The sequence below is a fragment of the Diprion similis genome, chromosome 6 (genome assembly GCF_021155765.1).
Source record: "Diprion similis isolate iyDipSimi1 chromosome 6, iyDipSimi1.1, whole genome shotgun sequence".
Classification (NCBI taxonomy): Eukaryota; Metazoa; Arthropoda; class Insecta; order Hymenoptera; family Diprionidae; genus Diprion; species Diprion similis.
In genome coordinates, this window is record NC_060110.1 from 24526017 (window position 1) to 24546145 (window position 20129).

Consider the following 20129-nt stretch of genomic DNA (forward strand, 5'->3'; position numbering starts at 1 on the left):
TAATCAATGTAAATATATACATCATACGTTTGTAATGAGAAATGTAAATATGTTATACTTATATCTGTAAATCAAAAATTTGAGATTGCATTATTAATCAAATTAACTATGATATATATATATATATATATATATATATATATATATATATATATAAAAATATGTATATCTAGTAAATTGTCTACAACAAGTATATTATTTAGCAAAACACTGCGTCCATTTAAATTTATTAATATCGCGCCAACCAATTTTTGGCGCATATCACTGCATTACAATAAACAACGGGTTCGAGACACCTATTGTTAATTAATAATCCGTCACCACCGGAAATGATAATCGAGAATATAAGTAGAGTAGATAAGGAGGCGCGTGCGCCGTTATGTGAAGCGGTAATGAAAAATCGGACAAAACATCAGCATCACGGTTAAAAATGGCGTTCGGACTAGCTGCGTTTTCTTACATTGTTGCATTAATTATCGACGCATTTTTAATATTCTTTTCGATATTTCACGTAAGCCAACTGAATACTGCATTATTGCTCAATTAATGAAGACAGTGCAAAACTTTGCGGTTACCTAGCCTTTCTAGACATTGGCATAACCTCAAATTTAGCCTGTGTGTGATCCATGATTTAATATTTAACACACCCTTGTTTCAGGTCATTGCCTTCGACGAATTAAAAACAGAGTACAAAAATCCAATCGATCAATGCAACAGTCTAAACCCGGTAAGTTTTAAAGAATTTAATTAATTCAGTCACCATTTCTATACGATATGTAGTCGATATCTTGTTAATTATTCTTGAACAGTATACCACATACTTCCAACATAGAACTAGTCTACATTTATTTTCTGTTCCATTTACCTTATTTCTTACGCATTTTCAGCTTGTCGTACCAGAGTACCTCCTGCACGTTTTTTTTAACGTCCTCTTCTTGATAGCCGGCGAATGGTTCTCCTTAATTTTGAACCTTCCTTTGCTCGTCTATCACTTCCTCAGGTTTCGCAACAGGCCTGTGATGTCTGAACTCGGTCTTTACGATCCTACAACTATAATGAACGCCTCTGACTTAACGAGATGTCAACGAGAAGGCTGGGTCAAACTGGCGTTTTATCTTTTGTCGTTTTTTTACTACCTTTACGGGTAAGGAAAATTCACGAATTAACATTACTGCTCAAGTAGGTTTTCTAAAAACCTGAAGAATAATAAGAATTACTCATATTATGAAGTTCTTCAAATGAATCTAAACATGTTTCTCAGTTATTAGAATTTAAAAGCGGGATTAATATAAAATACAACAACGTTGCAAATATTCATAGAGTTACATATATTTGTTTAACGTACATTATTTAGGTGTATATGAATACTTAAAATATCGAATTCTCTTTTTCTGTTTCAGAATGATCAGCTCCCTCATTCAATGAGCCAATCTCATTGTCAGCAATCATAATCATGGTTCCATTTTAACATCCAACTAACCACTAGAGATTAATATTAAATAAGTCTTACGTGCGTATAAATTCAGGCAAGACATCTGTTTGAATACAAACGATGTAAAATGTGTATAAATATGCAGAACTCTTTGTGTTTATAAATAATTAATTGTGTAACGTGCGTAATTTGGTGAATGTCTGAATCATTTCTTTTGTACCATTGCATTCGTTTCCTTGAAGTTTCATTGATTCGTTTGACTTTTGGGTGGAGAGTGAAAAAGTTGTTAATAATAAGTAGGTATTTATTTGCGTTACTTAATTTTATCTTATCACTACCTGAACCGTGCGTTTAATTTCTTAATTTTCCAATCTGTTGCCACAGTTGTAGTATTAATATACAAAAAATTAGAAAATGTTGATTTTCAGTGAAGCTAGAAGCTAGACGAACAAATTTTTAAGTGAGAAATTTTATAAATTATAAGTGATGATGTATTAATACCCGGTACAATGAAAAATCTAGGGTGTCGGCAGATTTGTGTGTTTTGTATTCTCACAGTATGGTCAGTACACGTTTTAAGAAAGTGATATTCTATTTTTGCAACTGCGAAATCAGCTCTACCTCTTTATGTCGTATTCTATTGTATTGACTAGCACTTTATGCTTGTTACATCGCAATTAGAACGAGTAATGTTTCCAATAGGCTTATCATTCACAATTGCATGTGTATTTTACATACACGTCTACACACCAAAAACACTCTTTAACAAAAAAATACCTCGTATAAAAAAAGCAAAAAACTTTTTAAAAAGACGATTAATATTTAAATTTAATTTAGTAAATGTCAAACCTGCGTAGTTGTTCCTACGTGTTGTTAGGAAAATTTAAAACAAAAACGATGTTTGGCAAGAAAATGATATACAAACCCTAAACCTCTATAAATTACAGAAATAAACTGGATCTCATTTCTAGATTACAATATTGTATATAAAATTTTATATAACATGATTCAATGCTCGCTAGGTCACCTCAATTAACATTAGCATTAAATATTTGATTAATTCCCAAGCCAAAGATGTGATCTTTCTAATCGAACATTGATTTTTGACGAATTTACGTCACAAAAAGTATTGCTTAGGTGAAATTAAATCAAATTATCGTTGTGACAATGGAATGATGTTACAAAGTTATATGTTCTGCAACTAATTAGTCAGTTTTCCCTAACGTGTCTATGAAATTTTTGTGAAAAACCATGAAAGCAAAAAATGTTATCAACAGAAATTTTGTAGTTTGCTGAAATAGCAATTTAAAAAATATGAAATTAAGCATACCATTAAAAAGTATCTACAGTCTTGGGGGATGGGGTAGTTAGACCTGATTTCTGATTAGGAAAAACCTCCAAATCGCTTGTACCTATTATACACAAGCTGATATTTATCTGCTCAATTTTTCTTTAAGCCAGTCTTCTGTGAGTTCGTCCAACTCTCGTACCTCGTAGACTCTAGTGAGGTCAGCTTCCTTTTGAAGTGCTAACTTTGTCCCAGCGTACATAATCTGCAGTTCCATTTGGCTATCTCTTGGAGTGTAATAGATAAAACACATCGGATAAGACAGTCTCCCATCCGCGTGCTCCATTTTGTAACTATATACTATATATCTTGGTTGGTGACCGGGCAGCGAGTCTTGTAGCTCGTCAATTGTAATGTCCTGTAAGACAGTGGGCGAGTCATTAGAATCCTAATAGCATTAATTTTAAATATGATCTCACCTCTAGTAGCTCGTCAATGCAAATCTTCTGCCTCTCTCTGTCCACTTTAACTGAAACAGATTTCAAACTATGATTAATTAGGGTTCCTACTTTTCTTTCACCATTTTATCAATCGACTTACGAATCAATGCAGCATTATTTTCGTTCTTGCGGAATCTAAACTTTTTCAATTCCTCTTTGACATCATCTTCGATGTCGCAGACTTTCACGTTCGAAGACTGAAGAAATAAGAATAACAATAACTCATAGACATATTAAGAATGCCTGTTTGTAAAGACATTTTGGCACATTCATTTGTTACACTGTGCCCCACCAATATTCTTCGATCTCAATTAACTGACAATTTACTATTATTCGAAAATAAAAATTAAATATATCTTACCATGTTTTACCAACGTTTTCTCTGTTTTGCAAACGCTTAGTGCTTTCCAGTGCAATCTGAATTAATGGGTGTGTTAACTGTTAAGTGACAGCTGACAATGAGTAAACCGGGGGAGATGGAACAAAAAGTAATTCCCGGAAGGCAATCGGTTGATCGAACACTGCTTCCCGGTAACTGTACTTAAAATGAATACCACGAAATGTTTCAAATTTATTTACTGTGTATTTACTCAATATCATACAGGCATTGGCAAACACTGTACACGTTCCTCACACCAGCGTTCTAATGCATGTAATTGTCGAATATAAATTAGATGTTGCGGACAAAGCATAAGATCCGTATGTACAATATATACATACGTTCGACGAGTAACACTGTAGCTTTACAATACGCGGTGTTCAATGAACGTAACGCAGTATCATGCATTTACAATTACATGCATTGCGTTCATTGAGGCAATTGAGGCTCAGTATCCCGCAGACGATAAAATCTGCCTTACCATCTGTTGGTTTACTTTTACCACATAAAATATATGCTATAACAGAGGTAATTTTCCTAAATATATCGACATTTCACAGGTCTATAATCCATAAACGACCTCTTTTAAATTGCGTTAAGGAAAATTGATTTGACGATTTTGCTTGCTTACGATTAAAGTCGCAGAACTCATGGTGTACTAAGGCAATTTCGGTCGGTAATGAAGAAATCGAAAGTCAGACTTTCAATTGGTTCTCCGTGAGCTTAATCGTCCGCTGGGAGTCGCTCACACTGCTGACTGCTGCTGACAGCCAGTTAAAGCGACGTCCCAGAACTTGGGATTTGGGTTTTGGGATATAATATAATTGGAATGTGTCATCCGGCTGTCGCGTTGCATTAGCTCAACCTATTCGGTGCGTGTTTTCGATAGAGGCTGTGGACATATTAGACGATAAATGTACACCGTAACAGTGCTCGACTGTCCCGTGGTAAAACTCTACAAATGATAACGGTGCCGCTTGTCTTGAGCAAAACGATTTCACGTAATTTTCTGCCTGCCGGCCACTTGAACTGTTCGAACCACTGGGATAACCACCCATCAACGGCCGAGAAATGACAGTTGCGGAGTTTTTCGGATGCGCCCTCCTAGCGTTTGGACCGCCGCTAGCGATGTTCTCCTTCACCATCGCCGTTGAACCGATAAGAATAATAATCCTCATTGCAAGCGCCTTTTTCTGGCTGATATCCCTCCTCCTCTCCTCTGCTCTCTGGTACGCTGTTGTACCACTCCAGAAGGAGCTTGCCTTCGGGCTCGTCTTCTCGGTGCTGTTTCAAGAGGCGTTTCGATACTTGCTGTATTGGGTACTGAGGAAGGCCGAACGCGGCTTAGAGAAGATAACGACTGCCCACGTCGCCGACAGCAGACATGTCTTCGCCTATGTTTGTGGCCTGGGATTTGGAATGATGAGCGGTGCCTTTGCCCTTGTTAATGCACTCGCTGATGCGATCGGCCCGGGAACGATGGGGCTGCGCCAAGGATCCGAGCACTTCTTTATGATATCTGCAGCCACAACGCTGTGTTTCATCCTCCTCCACACGTTCTGGGGGATCATATTCTTTGCTGCGCTGGATCGGCAAAGTAAAGCCCATATTGCATGGGTCGTAGGATCTCATTTGTTCGCATCCTGCATGACTCTGCTTAATCGATATGAGATCTACGTTGTCAGCCTCATATCGGCTTATTCCGTCCTGGTTACCTCTGTATTTCTAGCGTTCAGAATGGTCGGTGGAAATGCAGACAATATATCTAAATGTTTTTCAATGAACTGAGAGTCAATTCTAGAAGGAATTGAACGATGTTAAACTGTATATGGATTACTCAAAGATTACAGATGCTAATTAAAGTTTGGGGTGTGTAAACAAATGATGAAAGAACACGGCGGCGTTATCCAACTTACAATTAGACGAGCTTAATACTTCAATACTTGGAGCTGTTACACGTTGTATGCCGTCGTGAAGACATGACAGTTGAATAGATGGTAAAACTAAACTTTGAAGAAATTTTTCACGAATTTATTTGCATCACTATTTCCAAGAGCCAATGATGCTCAAATTGTAAGAAATTGCCACGTGACATACTATTGTATTGTCTTGTGGCGTTTTTTCAATGGCATGTTTTGCTCTGTTTCCTTTTTACTTCTATTTCCTTTTCTAACCAACAAATGCTAGATTTCGATAATGTGTGAAGGAAAAACAATGCAAAACTAAGTAGGATTAATGATTGAAATTTTTCAGTATTTTGTGTAATGGATAGAGATTGTCCCCATTGAATAAATTTCCTTGATTATTTCGTACACTTATTCTTAGAAGTTGAATAATTCATTGGGAGATATTTTAAACAGGTCTTAATTAAACTATGAAAACTGGTAGAGTTATTTGTGTCTGATCTTTGAGGCAACGGTATTTTCTGCAGACGAATGAGATGTGTTTATCACATTCGTTGATGCCGAATTGAAATGAAATAATATGTTAAAATAATGATTGTTTATTGAAAATTTGCTCTGATATCTCGAATGATGGCCTGATTTTACGTGAAACCTCAGTTTTAAATACTTAGAAATAGTGTTTTTAAGAAACAATGTATTGATACAAAAATCACGAGGGATGTTGGTGAGTTTTCTCTCAAAAGTGTATATCGTAGAATATTGTTTAAGTAGAACAATTCTGTGAAGAACAACCTTGACCTTTTGCACCATGTTTTGTGCTTCACCTGCTGATTTACAATAATTAGTTAATTAATATAATTCATAAAATTGCATTTTGTATGCTATTCGAATAAATACTTTTTTATATTACATAACGCATTTTTCTACAGGAAATATTTCTAGAATTAGGCCACTAAAGTCAGGTGATTTGCTCTGTGTCTGATTCGAAGATGTGTTTCTTGTATCTATACCTATAAGTGTTTGATAAACATTTTTACTACTCATAATAAATTAGGTTGCAAATTTTGAACCACTTATTTACTATCTACATGCTATTTATGATTTTTTAAATGGATTTCGGGCTTTCACGTTGATAAAAGGAGCCGATTAAGTACACACGGACTTTTTCGTAGGGAATTTCATTAGGTGTGCTGCATAATGTTTTTCTTTTTTTTCCTCAACAAATATACTTGGATATTCCAGTCAGAATTTGTAAAAAATTTGAAAGCTTGTTAACTTGTTCTACTACGGGGTCTGTTTCTAGAATTAATGAACCACCTTATTGTCGAATTAATTTCATTTTACAACATCCATCGGAGTATGCATGGAACGTGGGTTCAAATAATATCGAACCTAATCGAGAAACGATTCGATAACTTTCCTCGAGGCGATTCACAGCCAATCATAAACATCCGCATGTATTTCGAACGATTTCGGACTCTTGTCTCGAATGGTCGAATACCAGCAGACGAGAATATGACGGGCCGCCTTGCTGCGCTGTCAGTTAGTTAATTTTCTCGAGTCATCGATCATCGGTGATTAACGAGCCAGAGATTAGAAGTCATCACATACGAAAATATGCGACAAAAATCTGATTCTAAAAAATGAGGATGACGTCCGCATTTACTGATCTCCGATTACACTTGATCGCATTGATCACATCTAACGTTATTTGTTTTGTTTACGGCCACGATTTGAAGGGGTTCGACGATACGGTTCTATTCAAAATCAATTGGCCTGGGAAAAGTGCTCCGGATTTACTGGTATGAAATGATTACCACCGATTATTTAGACGTACAACTTGCCTCGTCTTGTTTCATTAACAAGCATAACCTAAAATTTACACGACGTTGATTGTTATTTACTTTCGATTCATGCTCGACGAAGAATAACAATACACGTATGCAAACTCAAAGATTCTGCCACACTTCCGGTTAGTCCTTCTTTCCTTATAATTCGACCAGTTTTCTCCTCTAGGAACCCACAACAAATAAGGAACCCTACTTCATAACAACGGCAAACAATGAACAATATCACTGTCTGATTCCTGATACTACGGAGCAAGAATATGACAATGGAGAAACGTATGCTGGGCCTAATCCTATAGAAATATTATTACCGCTGTTCGTTCAAAGTTCATGCTCGTATCGGGTAAGCGTCATGTCATTTGATAGAAATTATAGATCACAACCTTTATGTTTCGGATGGAATAACACTCGTTATAAACTAGGAATATTTGGAGAAGTCAGTGAACATACTCGAGTCACCGGTAGAATCGGGGAATGTGATTCATCATCTGAGATCACAGTATTTTGTTGAATAATGCTTGACTAACGTCACAGCTTTCCAGCGTGGTGCTCCGCACCAGATGCTATCGAAAAATCTATATATGAAAATCATAGATAGCTATATGAAAAATGAAGGATTTTATAAATTTACAGTTAGAATCGTACTGGACTTATGAACTTTGCCATGGTAGATATGTTCGCCAGTACCACGAGGAGAGAGAAGGGAAAAAAGTTAAAGTCCAAGAGTATTACCTTGGAACGTTTGATAAATCACAGAAGGCTAAACTATCTGCGGAATACGATGAACATGCCAAGAATCCAAATAGAAAAGCACAAATACCGGTTAAAAAGGTGGACAATATAAACATGCCGTACGTCGAAATCGAGATGACAGATGGGACGGTGTGTGACTTGACTAATAAACCAAGGATGATAAGAGTTCTCTACGTTTGCTATCAACATGGGAAGCACGAAGTCTTCTCGCTGAAAGAAACTTCCTCATGCGAGTATGAGGCTGTTGTTTTATCCCCGCTACTCTGCACCCACCCTGATTACAAACCACAAGAAACTGGAGAAAACGTGATTGACTGTAAGCCTGTTGATAATTCTCCGAAAAAACCCAGGTCCTTAGTTGCCCTGGAAGCTGAAAGCCTGAAACTCAGACATGAGAAAGTTACGGTAAATTGTTTGTGGGATTGCTTAATATTTATTTTTAGATTAGTTTAGAGGATTCTCCTCAGTTTTCATGTTTAGCATAGAGTAGGTATTTAGTTGAATTCAAAATGGGATATTGAAAACTATATATTTCTGATGACAACAGCTTTTACAGTCAAATTTTTATAATTTAATTGTTCTATTTAATTTTTAAAGTGAAGCAAAGTTGCTTCACGTAGTTTTTGAAAGTTTTTTAAAAAAGTAACTGTCATGCAATGATCTCTTTCACATATTAAGCAATAGATCATTCAAAAAATGGAAGAGGAAAATAAACATGACTGATTTTTGTAAAACAGTTTTACCCACAATTATCTACAGACCAGATATTATGTTTCGTGTGTATAGTTAATGATCAATTGTCTAGTGAATCTGTTAAAAATGATTATTTTCACCATATTTTGTGTTTGGTTAAGTTTCTTTTTGTACATTATAGTCTACTCTCCAAAAATTGAATGAACTCTTTCTTGCGCAGGATGAAAAGCCGCAGAAAGTCTATGCGATCTTCCATGTAGATAAGGAGGGCCAGGTTAGACTATTTTCCATTTTGGGGAAAAACTGTCAAACTTTTGTTTGACTAGTTTAAGCCTTTTCTATTTTATCCACTTTATTTGTTATCCACTTTGTTTTTAATCCATTATTATAACTGTCTCAATTTATTTTTGTGTAAATTTTTTTTGTTCACCTGTTAATTGCTCTCGATTCGTCTTACTAACATAAACTTTTTTCTCTTCTGTTAACTTGAGATAATTTCAATTACTGCAATGTATTCCATTCCAATGTATTTGGTACTGACAAAAATTCCTCTCACCACCTATCTCCACGTCCTTCTTTTGCTATGTAAAAATATCAGAAGCTTCTGAAACACGAAAGACTTGTTACAACATCAGTTTCTATTACATCATTGAATTTCAGCTGCATCTATGATTACTGCAAAGATTATTAGCTCATACATTTTTGTACTCTTTTCTGAATGAGAACTTGATGATATCGTTATGGTGTTAATAATTGCGACTGAGACTACTTATCTATTCTAGGATGGAGAAACACGGTTCAGAGTTGAAGTCCGTCCAGTAGAGGAAACAAATAATGTTGAAGAGACCGTAAGTTCGGCCGTAGATCAGGGTGTTAGTCCAATCGATGTTAGCCCAATTCAAAGTTTTCTAAGCGGTGTAAACTGTTTAAATGGGGTGAGTCACTGCATCAAACGGCTAGCATTGATAAAATGAAGAAAGTAATATTGCATTGATATCACGTGTACTATTACACAGGGTAACGGTTGGTGGAAATACGAGTTTTGCTATGGTCGTTCGGTAAATCAGTATCACATAGAGCGAGATGGCACAAAAACTGTGGTTAATCTTGGTAAATTCGACAAAAAGAAGCATCTGGAGTGGATCGAAGCGCACCCAAATAAAAGGCCAAAACCTATGGCGCAGAGAAAGCAATTGTCTCATTTCTACAGTGATGGCAGTACCTGTGATAAAACTGGGAAGCTCAGACAAACGGAAGTAAGTTCATGATCATTTGATAAATATTTATGAAAAAAATGCACTTCTGTTGACTAACATAATTTCAGGTGAAACTCAAATGCGCTGACAATCTGACAATCAGTCCGTCAAGCGTGTCTCTATACTTACTTGAACCAAAAACTTGTGAATATATTCTTGGAGTTGAGTCACCATTCATTTGTGACATTTTGGAGTTTGCCGACGAGAATGGGCTGATTGGTGATAAAACTTTATTAAATTTTGATGAATTGAAAACACCATTTCACCAAGAGAGAGATGAGATGGATGAGAGGATAGCGAATGAAGACGAATAGCCTTGAATAGAATTCCCCTCTAGAATTTCTTTTGTTATGATCAGCAAACACCCAAAGGATAATGAATGCTGTAATTATATTGCAACGATCATATGGTACAAAACTGTCGAACCAAGATTTATACTGACAGTGCACGGCATCAGACGTTTCATATGTGTTTGTTATAAACATGGACTTACTGCGATAAATTCGCACGGTTGGTGAAGTTGAAATTATCAACATTTGATACGAACTCTGAATGCACAATTTTTGTTTTTTGAATGCAACAATTATTGATAACGGTAATTCTATTCCAAAATGCGGGTGTTTTCTTTAGTGTGGACAATATATTATCCTAGGTAAAATACAAAAGAAAACCAAGTACTGAAATTCAGAGTTTCCACTTATCACTAGAACAAATGTTCAACATTATTCGTATGGTATTCCTTTGTGATTAGCGAAAGATGGGTTTCCTTAAAATTTATCAAAGAGAATTATGGGATGTGTAAAGTGCCATGAATGTTTTGGAATTGAATTATCTTTTAATTGAAATACTTAGTGTATGTATGCTAAACGATGCTGTGTAAAAAGAGTGTTTCTAAACTGTTGATGGGTTATAGGTAATAAAAGAATTAAACATAATATGTGCCTGATGTCTTTCGCTCTTTTCACATGGTCTTTCCGTCGCTAAGTAGATTCAATTTATTCAGGATTGATTGATGTTCAGACAATGTCAATTCTTTCATTCAGAAGAACAGTTTATCAAGGGTGGAATATTTTTATATTTAATATTTACAATAATTTAGGACAAAAAATTGCACAACATTACGGTGTTGAATTCTGATTTGTTACCCGATATTAAGTCCCAGACCTACTCTAAATTGTTGCTTGGTGTGGTTCAACATGCCGCTCATAACCAGCGAGGCTGGAACAGGGAATAGTCTCTTTTCCAATACTGCTGCAACGGTAGTCTCAGAGTTAACGCTTCCTCTACAAACTAGATCAGCTTGAGGGAGATCGACTTGATAAAGTACAGTGCCTATAGCCTCGTGGGTTCTCATATTCAGCTCCATTTCAACACCAAACTGCAGTTGTTGGCTATTCTTTCGATGGTAACATACGTGGAGACCTGCCTCTCCCAAAGTTGCCGACAGAGTGGTATACCCAGTGCTGTATCTGAATGCTGCAGACATAATGGTCTGCTGACCACCAGGGATTCCCAATCCCCTGTGACAAGCGACTTCTGCACCTAGGGCAATCCTGGATGTTATGGATTGCAGGTAGTGCAACACTAGCGTTCCATTCTGTTTGGCAAAATGTGGATTAGCCAAGGTGAGTGAGACTGTAAAATCATCGGACCTGTATTCCAAGGTCGAGCTACAGGCTTTGTATTTGTTGTCAGCTATTTGGGTAGCAACCTTTGCTCTAATTCTGCACCCAATCGTGTGAACAAAGTCAGCAGTCAAGTTCCCGTTGGGCATTATATCTCCGATGGCTACAGGGTATTTTTCTGTTTCCCCAATTCTTTTTGTGCCTATGTAGGAGGCTCCGAATTTGTAACCTGATGGTGTGACTGAGCTCAGGGTGATTGTGTGTGCTACATCAAAGTGGCTGCTCAGTCTTTTCTTTATTAACAATTTAGCTCCTTCAAAATTCCGGGGATACAGGTCTTTCACCTTTTTGTGTATCTCCTGTAGGGTCCCCGGATTCCCTGGACGCGGGTCGGATATACAGGGAATGCATGGCACTTCTGGCTCGTGATTTCTCGAACATGGTACACACGGACTCGGAGTTTCGTCTGTGTCAAGAACGGTTGTTTCCCTGGATTTATTCGATGTTGCATAGACCAAACCCATCGTGAAGCCCCGTGTTACCAGTAACTTTTGCCCGTTGTACGACCCATTAAAATTCTTATTCTGAAAGTTTAACTACGCTCAAGCTGATCAGAAACAGTTATATTCACTATTCGTGTATAAATCTCTCATGGTTATTAATTGTCAAATTCTAAATCTGCCGGGAGAAAACAATATTTGAATGTCATTCCTGGCGTTCCCGCTTGGAGACGCTACGAAGCAGCCACATCAGACGTCAAGTTTCAGTTTGTAAGCGGTTTCAATTTGTGCCGATAGAAGGCTACGTATTTAACGCAGCTCGTACACTTTCATACTTTTACATTAAAAATTTGTCAATAATTTTCAATTCGAGCGGTGTGATTTCAATGTTTTTACAATATTACGTCATTTGTTGAATTCCTTGCAAGATTTCTAAGCTGAAATCTATTCGTAACAAGGCCAAAGCCGCTCCACACGATCCTTGAATTTCTCACATGTGGTAGATGGACCTCATGGTTAGTATATATCAAAGCAACGGTACCTTACCATACGGAAGTGTGTGCTAGTGATGGCACAGCTGAACATTGATCGCTAACGTTAGATAAAGGCAGATCTGCTCAGTGGGTGTTGTCACGTGGTCGCTTCAAGTAGCTTGTGTACGGCTCCCGATTGCGCGCACATTTGCCCTGTGCGCCGGCACGGTCGAGTCCTCACGTGGCTCCTCGAACTACCGCGATTTCCAAATTGGGGGGCAATCGAATAGGTCAGACGAGGTAATTTGTCGCTTCCATATACAGGCACTGCAGCCGCAGTATGCCATGTTTTTTATTCAATTTTTTAATAATTTAAGGAAGAAAATAATTGGACTTAAGGGGGCACATGCGAGTAAGGTGGCTAGAAAAGTAGGCGAACTTTGAGAATTTTTATGTAAAAAACTATTCAATGTCTTCCGTTTTTTTAGGTTTCAAAGTTTATACATTAATAGACAAGATATATTTAGTAATTTTTTCATCAAAATTTATCTATTCGTAAATATATTTCGAATTTCATTATGCAATGTACACACAATATTCTTCCTACTTCAAACTCTTACAAACGCGAATAAAATGAAAATCTATTTTTTAAATATTCTACTCCGGTATGCCCCCTTAAGGAAATACCATATTTCTTTACATATATGTTCATGGAAAGATGTGTTGAAAACGTGTACGTATAAAAATAACTTTATTTTTGGAAATGTCTAATTGTACTATTGACATCATTAGTTGTACTATAAACTAAGTCGTAAATGATAATTATGTAATTCAAACAGTTTTTAGTTAGGATTTAACCTCGCTTTGCTTCTCACTATTTATTTCAGACGCGATTTGTGTAAACAATAAATCCCAGTTCCACACTTCGTCTGGTTCACGTACTAATTTGTCTGGATACAATTTTTCCGTTAATAATGACAAGTTCACGTCGTCGAGCGACGATAGAGCTGTACTTTTGTATAGATCCGTGTCGAGCTCTTTGTACGTTTCCACCCGGTTCACTCCAACTCTGTAATAGAAAAATTTATCAAAATATTTACCTCCGTAAGATATTATTTTTTAAAGTTGTAAAGACAACTATGAATTGCGTAGTTTGTAGCTCCTAAAACTTATGTTAAAGACAAACGAAGAATGGAACTGTTACAATACAGATATAATTAAAATAAATTATGTATACCGACATGCGTATCATAGATGAAATATTCTTAATGACTTACAAATGTGTGTTTGCAATTTCGCTCAAGAAGTTATCCTCCTGAATCTCGTCCAAGTCCGGTATGACCGGTATTTCTGCAAGTAATTTGCGCTATCGTTGTACGTAAAACCGTAGGAAATAATATGATACCAATGTAACAAATTGAACAAATGAGGATCTTTATTTTATGTAAGAGATGAGCAAGAAGGGTAAACAAAAATTAATTTACCATCTTCTGGTTCATCTTTGTCCACCCCGCGAAACCGCTCCCTAAGGAATAATCTATTAGTGACTAGAGATGCCTGATTCGTTAGTTCTACCACAATTTACTCACTGTTCTATAATATTGATGGTGCTCTTCATCCTGTAAATAAAAAACGTTCCGATCAACAGTCTGATCAGAACAATCGATAGTTATCTTACGCACTGATCCGACGACTAATCCTCCCCCGAACTCTAGTCTTACGAATTAAATTCAAATTGCTTTCGGCTGCTTGCAAAACGTCAAAGCTTCCCATTTTAAAAACGATCAGGTTCCGTCAACGTACTTCCCGCCACTTTTAAATTCGTCAGCCCAGCCTGTCTTCCGCGAACGCGGCGGTGCCACGGGTTGATGGCCTCCGGCGATCGTCCTGGCCGACTGATCGGAAGACGGGGATATCGGACTGTCCAGGAATTCCTCGTCCGACTTGAGCTCCTCCTGCAGGTTACTAGAGTGTCCAGCTCTCCGGCCTAGGCGAGGTAGCAGCTGAGGATACCGAGATTTGATTATTTAGAGGGACATTCAACGAAGAGGAACCGACGAATGACGGCTGAATTATTCAACCGCGAACAGTAAAACAATGTAGATTAGAATCCTCCGAACGACAATGAGCCATTGATCCTGAATGTTCTCGTTCTCCACGGCTTATACCTTTTTCGAAGTAACTTCTAGCTCCATTCCCCAGTCCATGGTACTCTAAGTATAATTCACGGTAAACACCTATGGCTCCTAAGCACTAGTCGAAATTTTAGCGAAACGGAAAAGACAGAAAGACTTACCTTCTGTTTGTAAGCGGTATCCATGGCAACTCTCTTTCACTGGTTCTCCGAGCGTCGCTGCGCCGTCGCTGGTGCTTCGGTGTTGCTTTGGTGCTATAGACGCGGAGTGCTCCGGGCTGTCACGTGACTTCCTTCACTCGAACCGGTTTCGCATTCGAATAAGAACCGGGGAGGTAGGTGGGTACACCTCTGATTGTATCTCATTGTTAGAGCCAGGGCCGCTTTCATGAGCGAGGCAAACGGGGCGCAGATCAGGGGCCCCAAGAGATTTTCACGTGGATATAATATCAAAGATGATCAAAGGTTGTTGACACAATGATGTTGGAAGTACTCCGTGAGATTTCAGTTGTACGTTTTGCCATCTTCTTTGTGTTAGTAAAACTTTAAAGACGGAAAAGTTTCCAATGCGATCAGTTAAATGATGTCGGAATTTTCAATTTTATTCAAATTCTCTCGTCATTCCGCAAGCCACATAATTTGTCCAACAGAGGAAAAAGGTTTCTATCTTTTTACTGGAAAGCTCGCCATTTCATAAGAAAATCATCACTGAGTGAGTTTTGTACGTAATATAAACGAGTAAAAGTTCTGTGTAATTATATTAAAAATTCCCACATATGATGTGGTGCAAAATTATCGATTTTAAATATCATCCCTTGTACACATTCACCTGCGTTGACGTGCATCAACTTGTATAAAATTATATATAAATACTCTTGAAAATTATTTATTTGTATATTACAGTTAAAGGTTTTTAACACTGGATATGCCACATACATTAAAACATGTAATAATTTAATACTTCACTAGTATTTTTAATTGTTTCGAGTTAAAGCTACATTATTGTATATGCAGATGTTTGGTTCGTATTGTACTTTAGTAATGTTTCGTTTGATTCATCTGTCGTTGATATTCTTCTTCATCCGGGTTTTCCTTACATTGGTTGTCATTGTTGGGTGGTCGCACTTTGTTGAATCTGAAATATCAAACATAAGCACGTGACTTCAAATATTAAAAAATACTTAATATTTTCAGATAACGAGAAACGGCACTTTGATTCTCAATCGAAGCATATTACCCCTTCAGTTTAGTGAAAAAAAATATCTTCGAACCTCGAGAAATTCCCCTTGCAAAGCCTCCAAGGAAGGATATCGATTCTCTCGTGCAAAACTGCGGACACTTCCGGGCTGACGAGGTTTGGAGTTCCAGCACCGGAACCTCTGGTCAGGAGTTTCCTTTTTCCATCATAACAGCAGTGCTGGGCCGCCGCGCTGCCTCCACCTTGCACTAATAAGGACCGGATGCAATAGGTTGCTCCAGGTTTGTAGACGTCGAGTCTTTCCGCTTCGCCGCTGACATCTCGCCAGCGAAAATACCTCTCTTGTCCCTGGTCCCAAATTTTATCGTCGTAAAAAATACTGCTGGGATAGTGACAGGGACAGGCTGGCAACACGAGGGGTCCTGAAACACGACGGTTCTTGATCAATTCAATTTATGGCAATGTCGGAGTATAGAATGAACAAGCAAATAGTACTTCGTATGCCATTTCCTCTTTCCTGAGTGATTAAATTGTTCCGCACTTCGGGAAATTACAGGGTTTGAAATCGTGCTAATTGTTTGGTCGTTGAGGGAAGTTCGAAAAAATTGATCCTAATTGCATAAATATTATACTTGCTTTAAAGTTCTAGCAGGCTAGTCTGTATAAATTGAATTTTGTATCTTTTGTATTCTTTTATATCAAATTTCTGAACCGTTCTTTACATAAGTAGGGACCACAGAAGCGCGATCATAAATCCTACAGTTTCTCAAAGTTTGAAGCAATGTAATCGTTCACAAAGATTTGATTTCTTTTGAAATAAGTTATAGTAGACTATTATCTACGCGACACGAATTTTTTTTATCTCCTCAAAAACACTTGAAGGGGGTGCAAACGATCCCCAAAGATGGTTGATGAACTTCGCATAAGGAGAGGAGACACATGATATTACCCAAGAAGGCATCCTCCAGCGTGTCCTTACTGTCAAGCCACTTTTGGCAGAGGTCACCCTGAACGGAGTTGTCGAAATCGAGGTCTTGAAGTAGTTCCTGGTCACCATCATCTCTCGTCGCGTTTCTCAAGGTTTGAAACAACCTGGCCAACAGAGTGGCGACTCCTTGATGAAGAGTGATCCTATCGTCGATCGGCATGTAGACGGACGAGAGCACCGTGGTCCTGTCCAACGAGTCCTCATTCCGACTGTTTTCTACGTCGGCGGATTCCTTGGGGGCAGGTGCAGGGTTCACCCACGGTGAAACGCTCGGGTCTTCGAACACGTTTTCGTAATCGTATAAGTGGTAACTGCTTTCGTCGAAGTCCGTACGAACCGTCGAGTTCTTTCCGCTCTGCGGTCTCTGGGCCGTATTGTTAATCCTCGACACGTTCATTGCAATGGACTCTAGCTTTCCCAGGAAAAGCGGCGGCTCTCTAGCCACTGTAGTACCTTTGCCGGTGCAATTGCACCGCGGTTCGTCCGGTTCCCCCGGCTTCGCTTCTTCAGTCTTGGGTTTTACGATATCAGCTATCCTGAGTCGAGTGATCGACGTCCCTCTGCGTCCCTCGCCCAAAATTTCACCAATCTTATCCGGCGTTACTCGCCTCCCAAAGAAAACGCCATGGACGTTATTAACCGGATATGCGAACGAGGATCGGTCGGCCGTCGACGCCGCCGCCTCAATGTCCAGCAGTTCCAGGGTGCGATTTCTCACGAGGTACTCTTTCTCCAGGTTCCTACGCTCGTGGTGATCACGCTGACGGTGATGCCCCTTGACCGGCCTTTGGCCTCTCCTGCGCTGCGGTTTCCTCGCCTGCAGTCTCGTTAGCGACTCTCTTTTTCTCCCCCTTTTTCTCTTCCGGTCTCTCCCCGGTGCCCTAGCTCTGCTCCCGTCCATTCGCTTCCACCCCCCATCTCGGTCACGTTTCTTTTTCCGCTTCCCTTGATTCACTTCAAGTCGCCTTTTCACCTCCTGCAGATCCCACTTGCTATTTCTTCTTGCCTCAATTATTACACCCGACGTATTCCCGGGATCACTTAATTTCCTGGATACCAATTTTGTGCTCAGTGATTGTCCGGAATATTCGACTGAGTCTGTGGTCTTGATATCGAGGTCTTCATTCTGTGAACAGGAATCGGAAATATTCTTTTACTCCTCTAGTATTCAGCCATAAAACAATGATTATCGTAAATATTTAGTGAATATCCCGATTGGAAACGTATCGTATTTCTCTAAGAAGCTGATCTTTCAGACGTTTTAATACCGGTAGCCCTCATTTGGGACGCATTATCGAATCATATTGGAAGAAGTACGAGGCAATCAAGCCGTTTCAACACCGGTAGCTGCAGGCGCGTTGCACCGATGCGACGATGTAGACAAGGCGAGCGAACACCGATAAGATGCTTCCGACTTGAAAGGATACCTACTGCAGTGGTGGGAGATGCCGGGAGATGACAAGGGATGGGGGCCCTACGCCTCGAGTGATGGAATATTATTTCCTACTTCTGAGGAGCCGATTCCCGCCAGATTATTTCTCCTCCATTGGCGTAACCTCACAATATCTTTCATCAATATTTTATCAATCGGTTACTTAAACCTGAATTCTGAAACTTGTTTCGAATATTAGTTATACCAATACAGCTTGACAGTTAGTGACAATTGATACCTAATAGATATTCTGCAGATCTTGTATTTTTCATTTAGAAATCTGTCTAGAGTTATACATAGTTTATGGTTGATGGTTTTTTCTCCAAGAAATTATTGTTGCGAATAAATGGTAATTCAAACATGTTTTTTTCGGGAATTCTTATTCTTACACGACGAATATGAACAGAGCAGTCGCAATTCGACACGCATACTGTGGTCGCTATTGCCAATTTCGATACATTGCAATTGCGGAAACATTTATCCGCACGGGAAGATTGAATTGAAAATGAAACTCCATCCAGCCGATCCGAATAGGCGCGCCCATGAAAGATCTAAATCAAAGTTGGAGTGCCGCCTCCCAATTTGTAGCGCACCTGCCAGGGCAGCTACCGCGCACCTTTTACCTTTCCACCTTCTCCTTTTCCTTTTTCACCGAGTTATGTCGGCCGCAATAATTCTAACCTGCGTTCGACTCCGATTAACAAACCTCAACGTCACACAAACAAAATTATCCCTCGTTCCCGGGCGACTGGGCTTCTGCCATGCGAGTCACTTTTTTCGCCCTTAAGGTACGGTCATCGTTTCTCCATAACGAAGATCACGAGCCTCGCATTTTTGCTGTCGAGTGGTTTTATACATTTTTAGAACGCATTTAAATTTAGAAAAATTTTTCAGAATTGGATTCTCTTTCGGGGGTTTGTCCTACGGTAATAAATGTTTACCGTTTGTTTGGGAACCATAAACGTCGATAATTTCAATATAACGCTGAATTTCTTGGAGGATCGACGCAATTTGAAAAATTATTGCTCACGATGAAAGTCACTGGTCTTTTTCCTATCTTTTATTGGACAAAGGAGGCTACTGACTCCAAGTTCCGATAATAGAAAACTGCGTTGTATCAACCGTTGAAAATAGCAATGCTGTTAACTAACAGTCAACATCTACTCAAACTGCAGAGAGCTCGCGTTTCACACAGCTTGTACATATCTATTATATTCGTCGTCTTGTGGTTGTAAATACTATAAAGAATACTCGAATCTTGGCGACGGATCAAAAATGACGCACAATATTATATCGACTAAATACTCTGCGGAGCTTTCTCCGAATACTTACGTGTATCTGATAGTCTGTACCAATAACAGTCGAAAGAGTCACCAACAAAAGAGAAGAAACACAGATCACGTTGGGTGTCCTCATTTCTGTCCAGAATTACACAATGAACATTCATACGTAAGCTTCGCGAAACAACAAGTTCGTGATGTTATTGTAACAGTTCGCTTCTTCCGAGATTGTGCAGATGGGGTGTATCATCTGCGGAAAGCAGTAGTAACTAGCACGATAATTTGTATTCAACCCTCCTTCCCTACATGCTCTTCTCTTGGCACCCGGATGGATTCCACATCTTGAAATTTTGCACCCAGGGATGATGTAACGCAGCTGTCAAACGGCCAGATGATTCCATAATGTTTTCTTATTCGGAAACGAATTTCACAACTTATTTGACCGTG

The 20129-nt window shown here is 38.7% G+C and overlaps 7 protein-coding genes across 12 annotated transcripts; 3 read left to right on the forward strand and 4 right to left on the reverse strand.

Annotated features, from left to right (window-relative positions):
• Positions 1-395: 395 nt before the first annotated feature.
• Positions 396-2063, forward strand: LOC124407344 (protein cornichon). Its single transcript, XM_046883392.1, has 4 exons — positions 396-511; positions 659-727; positions 888-1144; positions 1401-2063. The coding sequence occupies exons 1-4, from the start codon at positions 431-433 to the stop codon at positions 1423-1425; spliced, it is 432 nt and encodes a 143-aa protein (XP_046739348.1). The 5' UTR covers positions 396-430; the 3' UTR covers positions 1426-2063.
• Positions 2064-2731: 668 nt separating this feature from the next.
• On the reverse strand, positions 2732-3998 carry LOC124407345 (glia maturation factor beta). Of its 2 annotated transcripts, XM_046883394.1 has the most exons (5): positions 3941-3998; positions 3582-3741; positions 3321-3417; positions 3200-3249; positions 2732-3138 (listed from the first exon to the last, which is right to left on the reverse strand). In XM_046883394.1, the coding sequence occupies exons 2-5, from the start codon at positions 3582-3584 to the stop codon at positions 2866-2868; spliced, it is 423 nt and encodes a 140-aa protein (XP_046739350.1). In that variant the 5' UTR covers positions 3585-3741; positions 3941-3998; the 3' UTR covers positions 2732-2865. The 2 variants fall into 2 exon arrangements, with proteins under 2 accessions (XP_046739350.1, XP_046739349.1); XM_046883393.1 differs by lacking the exon at positions 3941-3998 and having other exon boundaries at positions 3582-3930.
• A 370-nt stretch (positions 3999-4368) lies between these two features.
• LOC124407343 (gamma-secretase subunit Aph-1) lies at positions 4369-6410 on the forward strand. Its single transcript, XM_046883391.1, has one exon. The coding sequence runs from the start codon at positions 4671-4673 to the stop codon at positions 5385-5387; it is 717 nt and encodes a 238-aa protein (XP_046739347.1). The 5' UTR covers positions 4369-4670; the 3' UTR covers positions 5388-6410.
• Positions 6411-6994: 584 nt separating this feature from the next.
• LOC124407340 (endoplasmic reticulum lectin 1) lies at positions 6995-10982 on the forward strand. 3 transcript variants are annotated; one of them, XM_046883385.1, is made up of 7 exons: positions 6995-7305; positions 7520-7693; positions 7984-8508; positions 8978-9070; positions 9579-9731; positions 9813-10052; positions 10121-10982. In XM_046883385.1, exons 1-7 carry the CDS (start codon positions 7147-7149, stop codon positions 10364-10366), a joined length of 1590 nt encoding a protein of 529 aa, XP_046739341.1. In that variant the 5' UTR covers positions 6995-7146; the 3' UTR covers positions 10367-10982. The 3 variants fall into 3 exon arrangements, with proteins under 3 accessions (XP_046739341.1, XP_046739342.1, XP_046739343.1); XM_046883386.1 differs by having other exon boundaries at positions 6996-7305; positions 9017-9070; XM_046883387.1 differs by lacking the exon at positions 8978-9070 and having other exon boundaries at positions 6996-7305.
• Positions 10983-11143: 161 nt separating this feature from the next.
• LOC124406796 (mitochondrial import receptor subunit TOM40 homolog 1-like) lies at positions 11144-12411 on the reverse strand. The gene has a single exon (XM_046882390.1). It carries the CDS (start codon positions 12199-12201, stop codon positions 11194-11196), a length of 1008 nt encoding a protein of 335 aa, XP_046738346.1. The 5' UTR covers positions 12202-12411; the 3' UTR covers positions 11144-11193.
• Positions 12412-13392: 981 nt separating this feature from the next.
• LOC124406810 (intraflagellar transport protein 43 homolog) lies at positions 13393-15082 on the reverse strand. Of its 3 annotated transcripts, none has more exons than XM_046882422.1 (6): positions 14947-15082; positions 14454-14653; positions 14240-14269; positions 14135-14187; positions 13928-14000; positions 13393-13719 (listed from the first exon to the last, which is right to left on the reverse strand). In XM_046882422.1, exons 1-6 carry the CDS (start codon positions 14968-14970, stop codon positions 13497-13499), a joined length of 603 nt encoding a protein of 200 aa, XP_046738378.1. In that variant the 5' UTR covers positions 14971-15082; the 3' UTR covers positions 13393-13496. The 3 variants fall into 3 exon arrangements, with proteins under 3 accessions (XP_046738378.1, XP_046738377.1, XP_046738376.1); XM_046882421.1 differs by lacking the exon at positions 14947-15082 and adding an exon at positions 14819-14934 and having other exon boundaries at positions 14135-14175; XM_046882420.1 differs by lacking the exon at positions 14947-15082 and adding an exon at positions 14819-14934.
• A 603-nt stretch (positions 15083-15685) lies between these two features.
• Positions 15686-19891, reverse strand: LOC124406807. Its single transcript, XM_046882417.1, has 4 exons — positions 19735-19891; positions 16932-18096; positions 16056-16404; positions 15686-15919 (listed from the first exon to the last, which is right to left on the reverse strand). The coding sequence occupies exons 1-4, from the start codon at positions 19816-19818 to the stop codon at positions 15820-15822; spliced, it is 1698 nt and encodes a 565-aa protein (XP_046738373.1). The 5' UTR covers positions 19819-19891; the 3' UTR covers positions 15686-15819.
• Between the last annotated feature and the right edge of the window lie 238 nt (positions 19892-20129).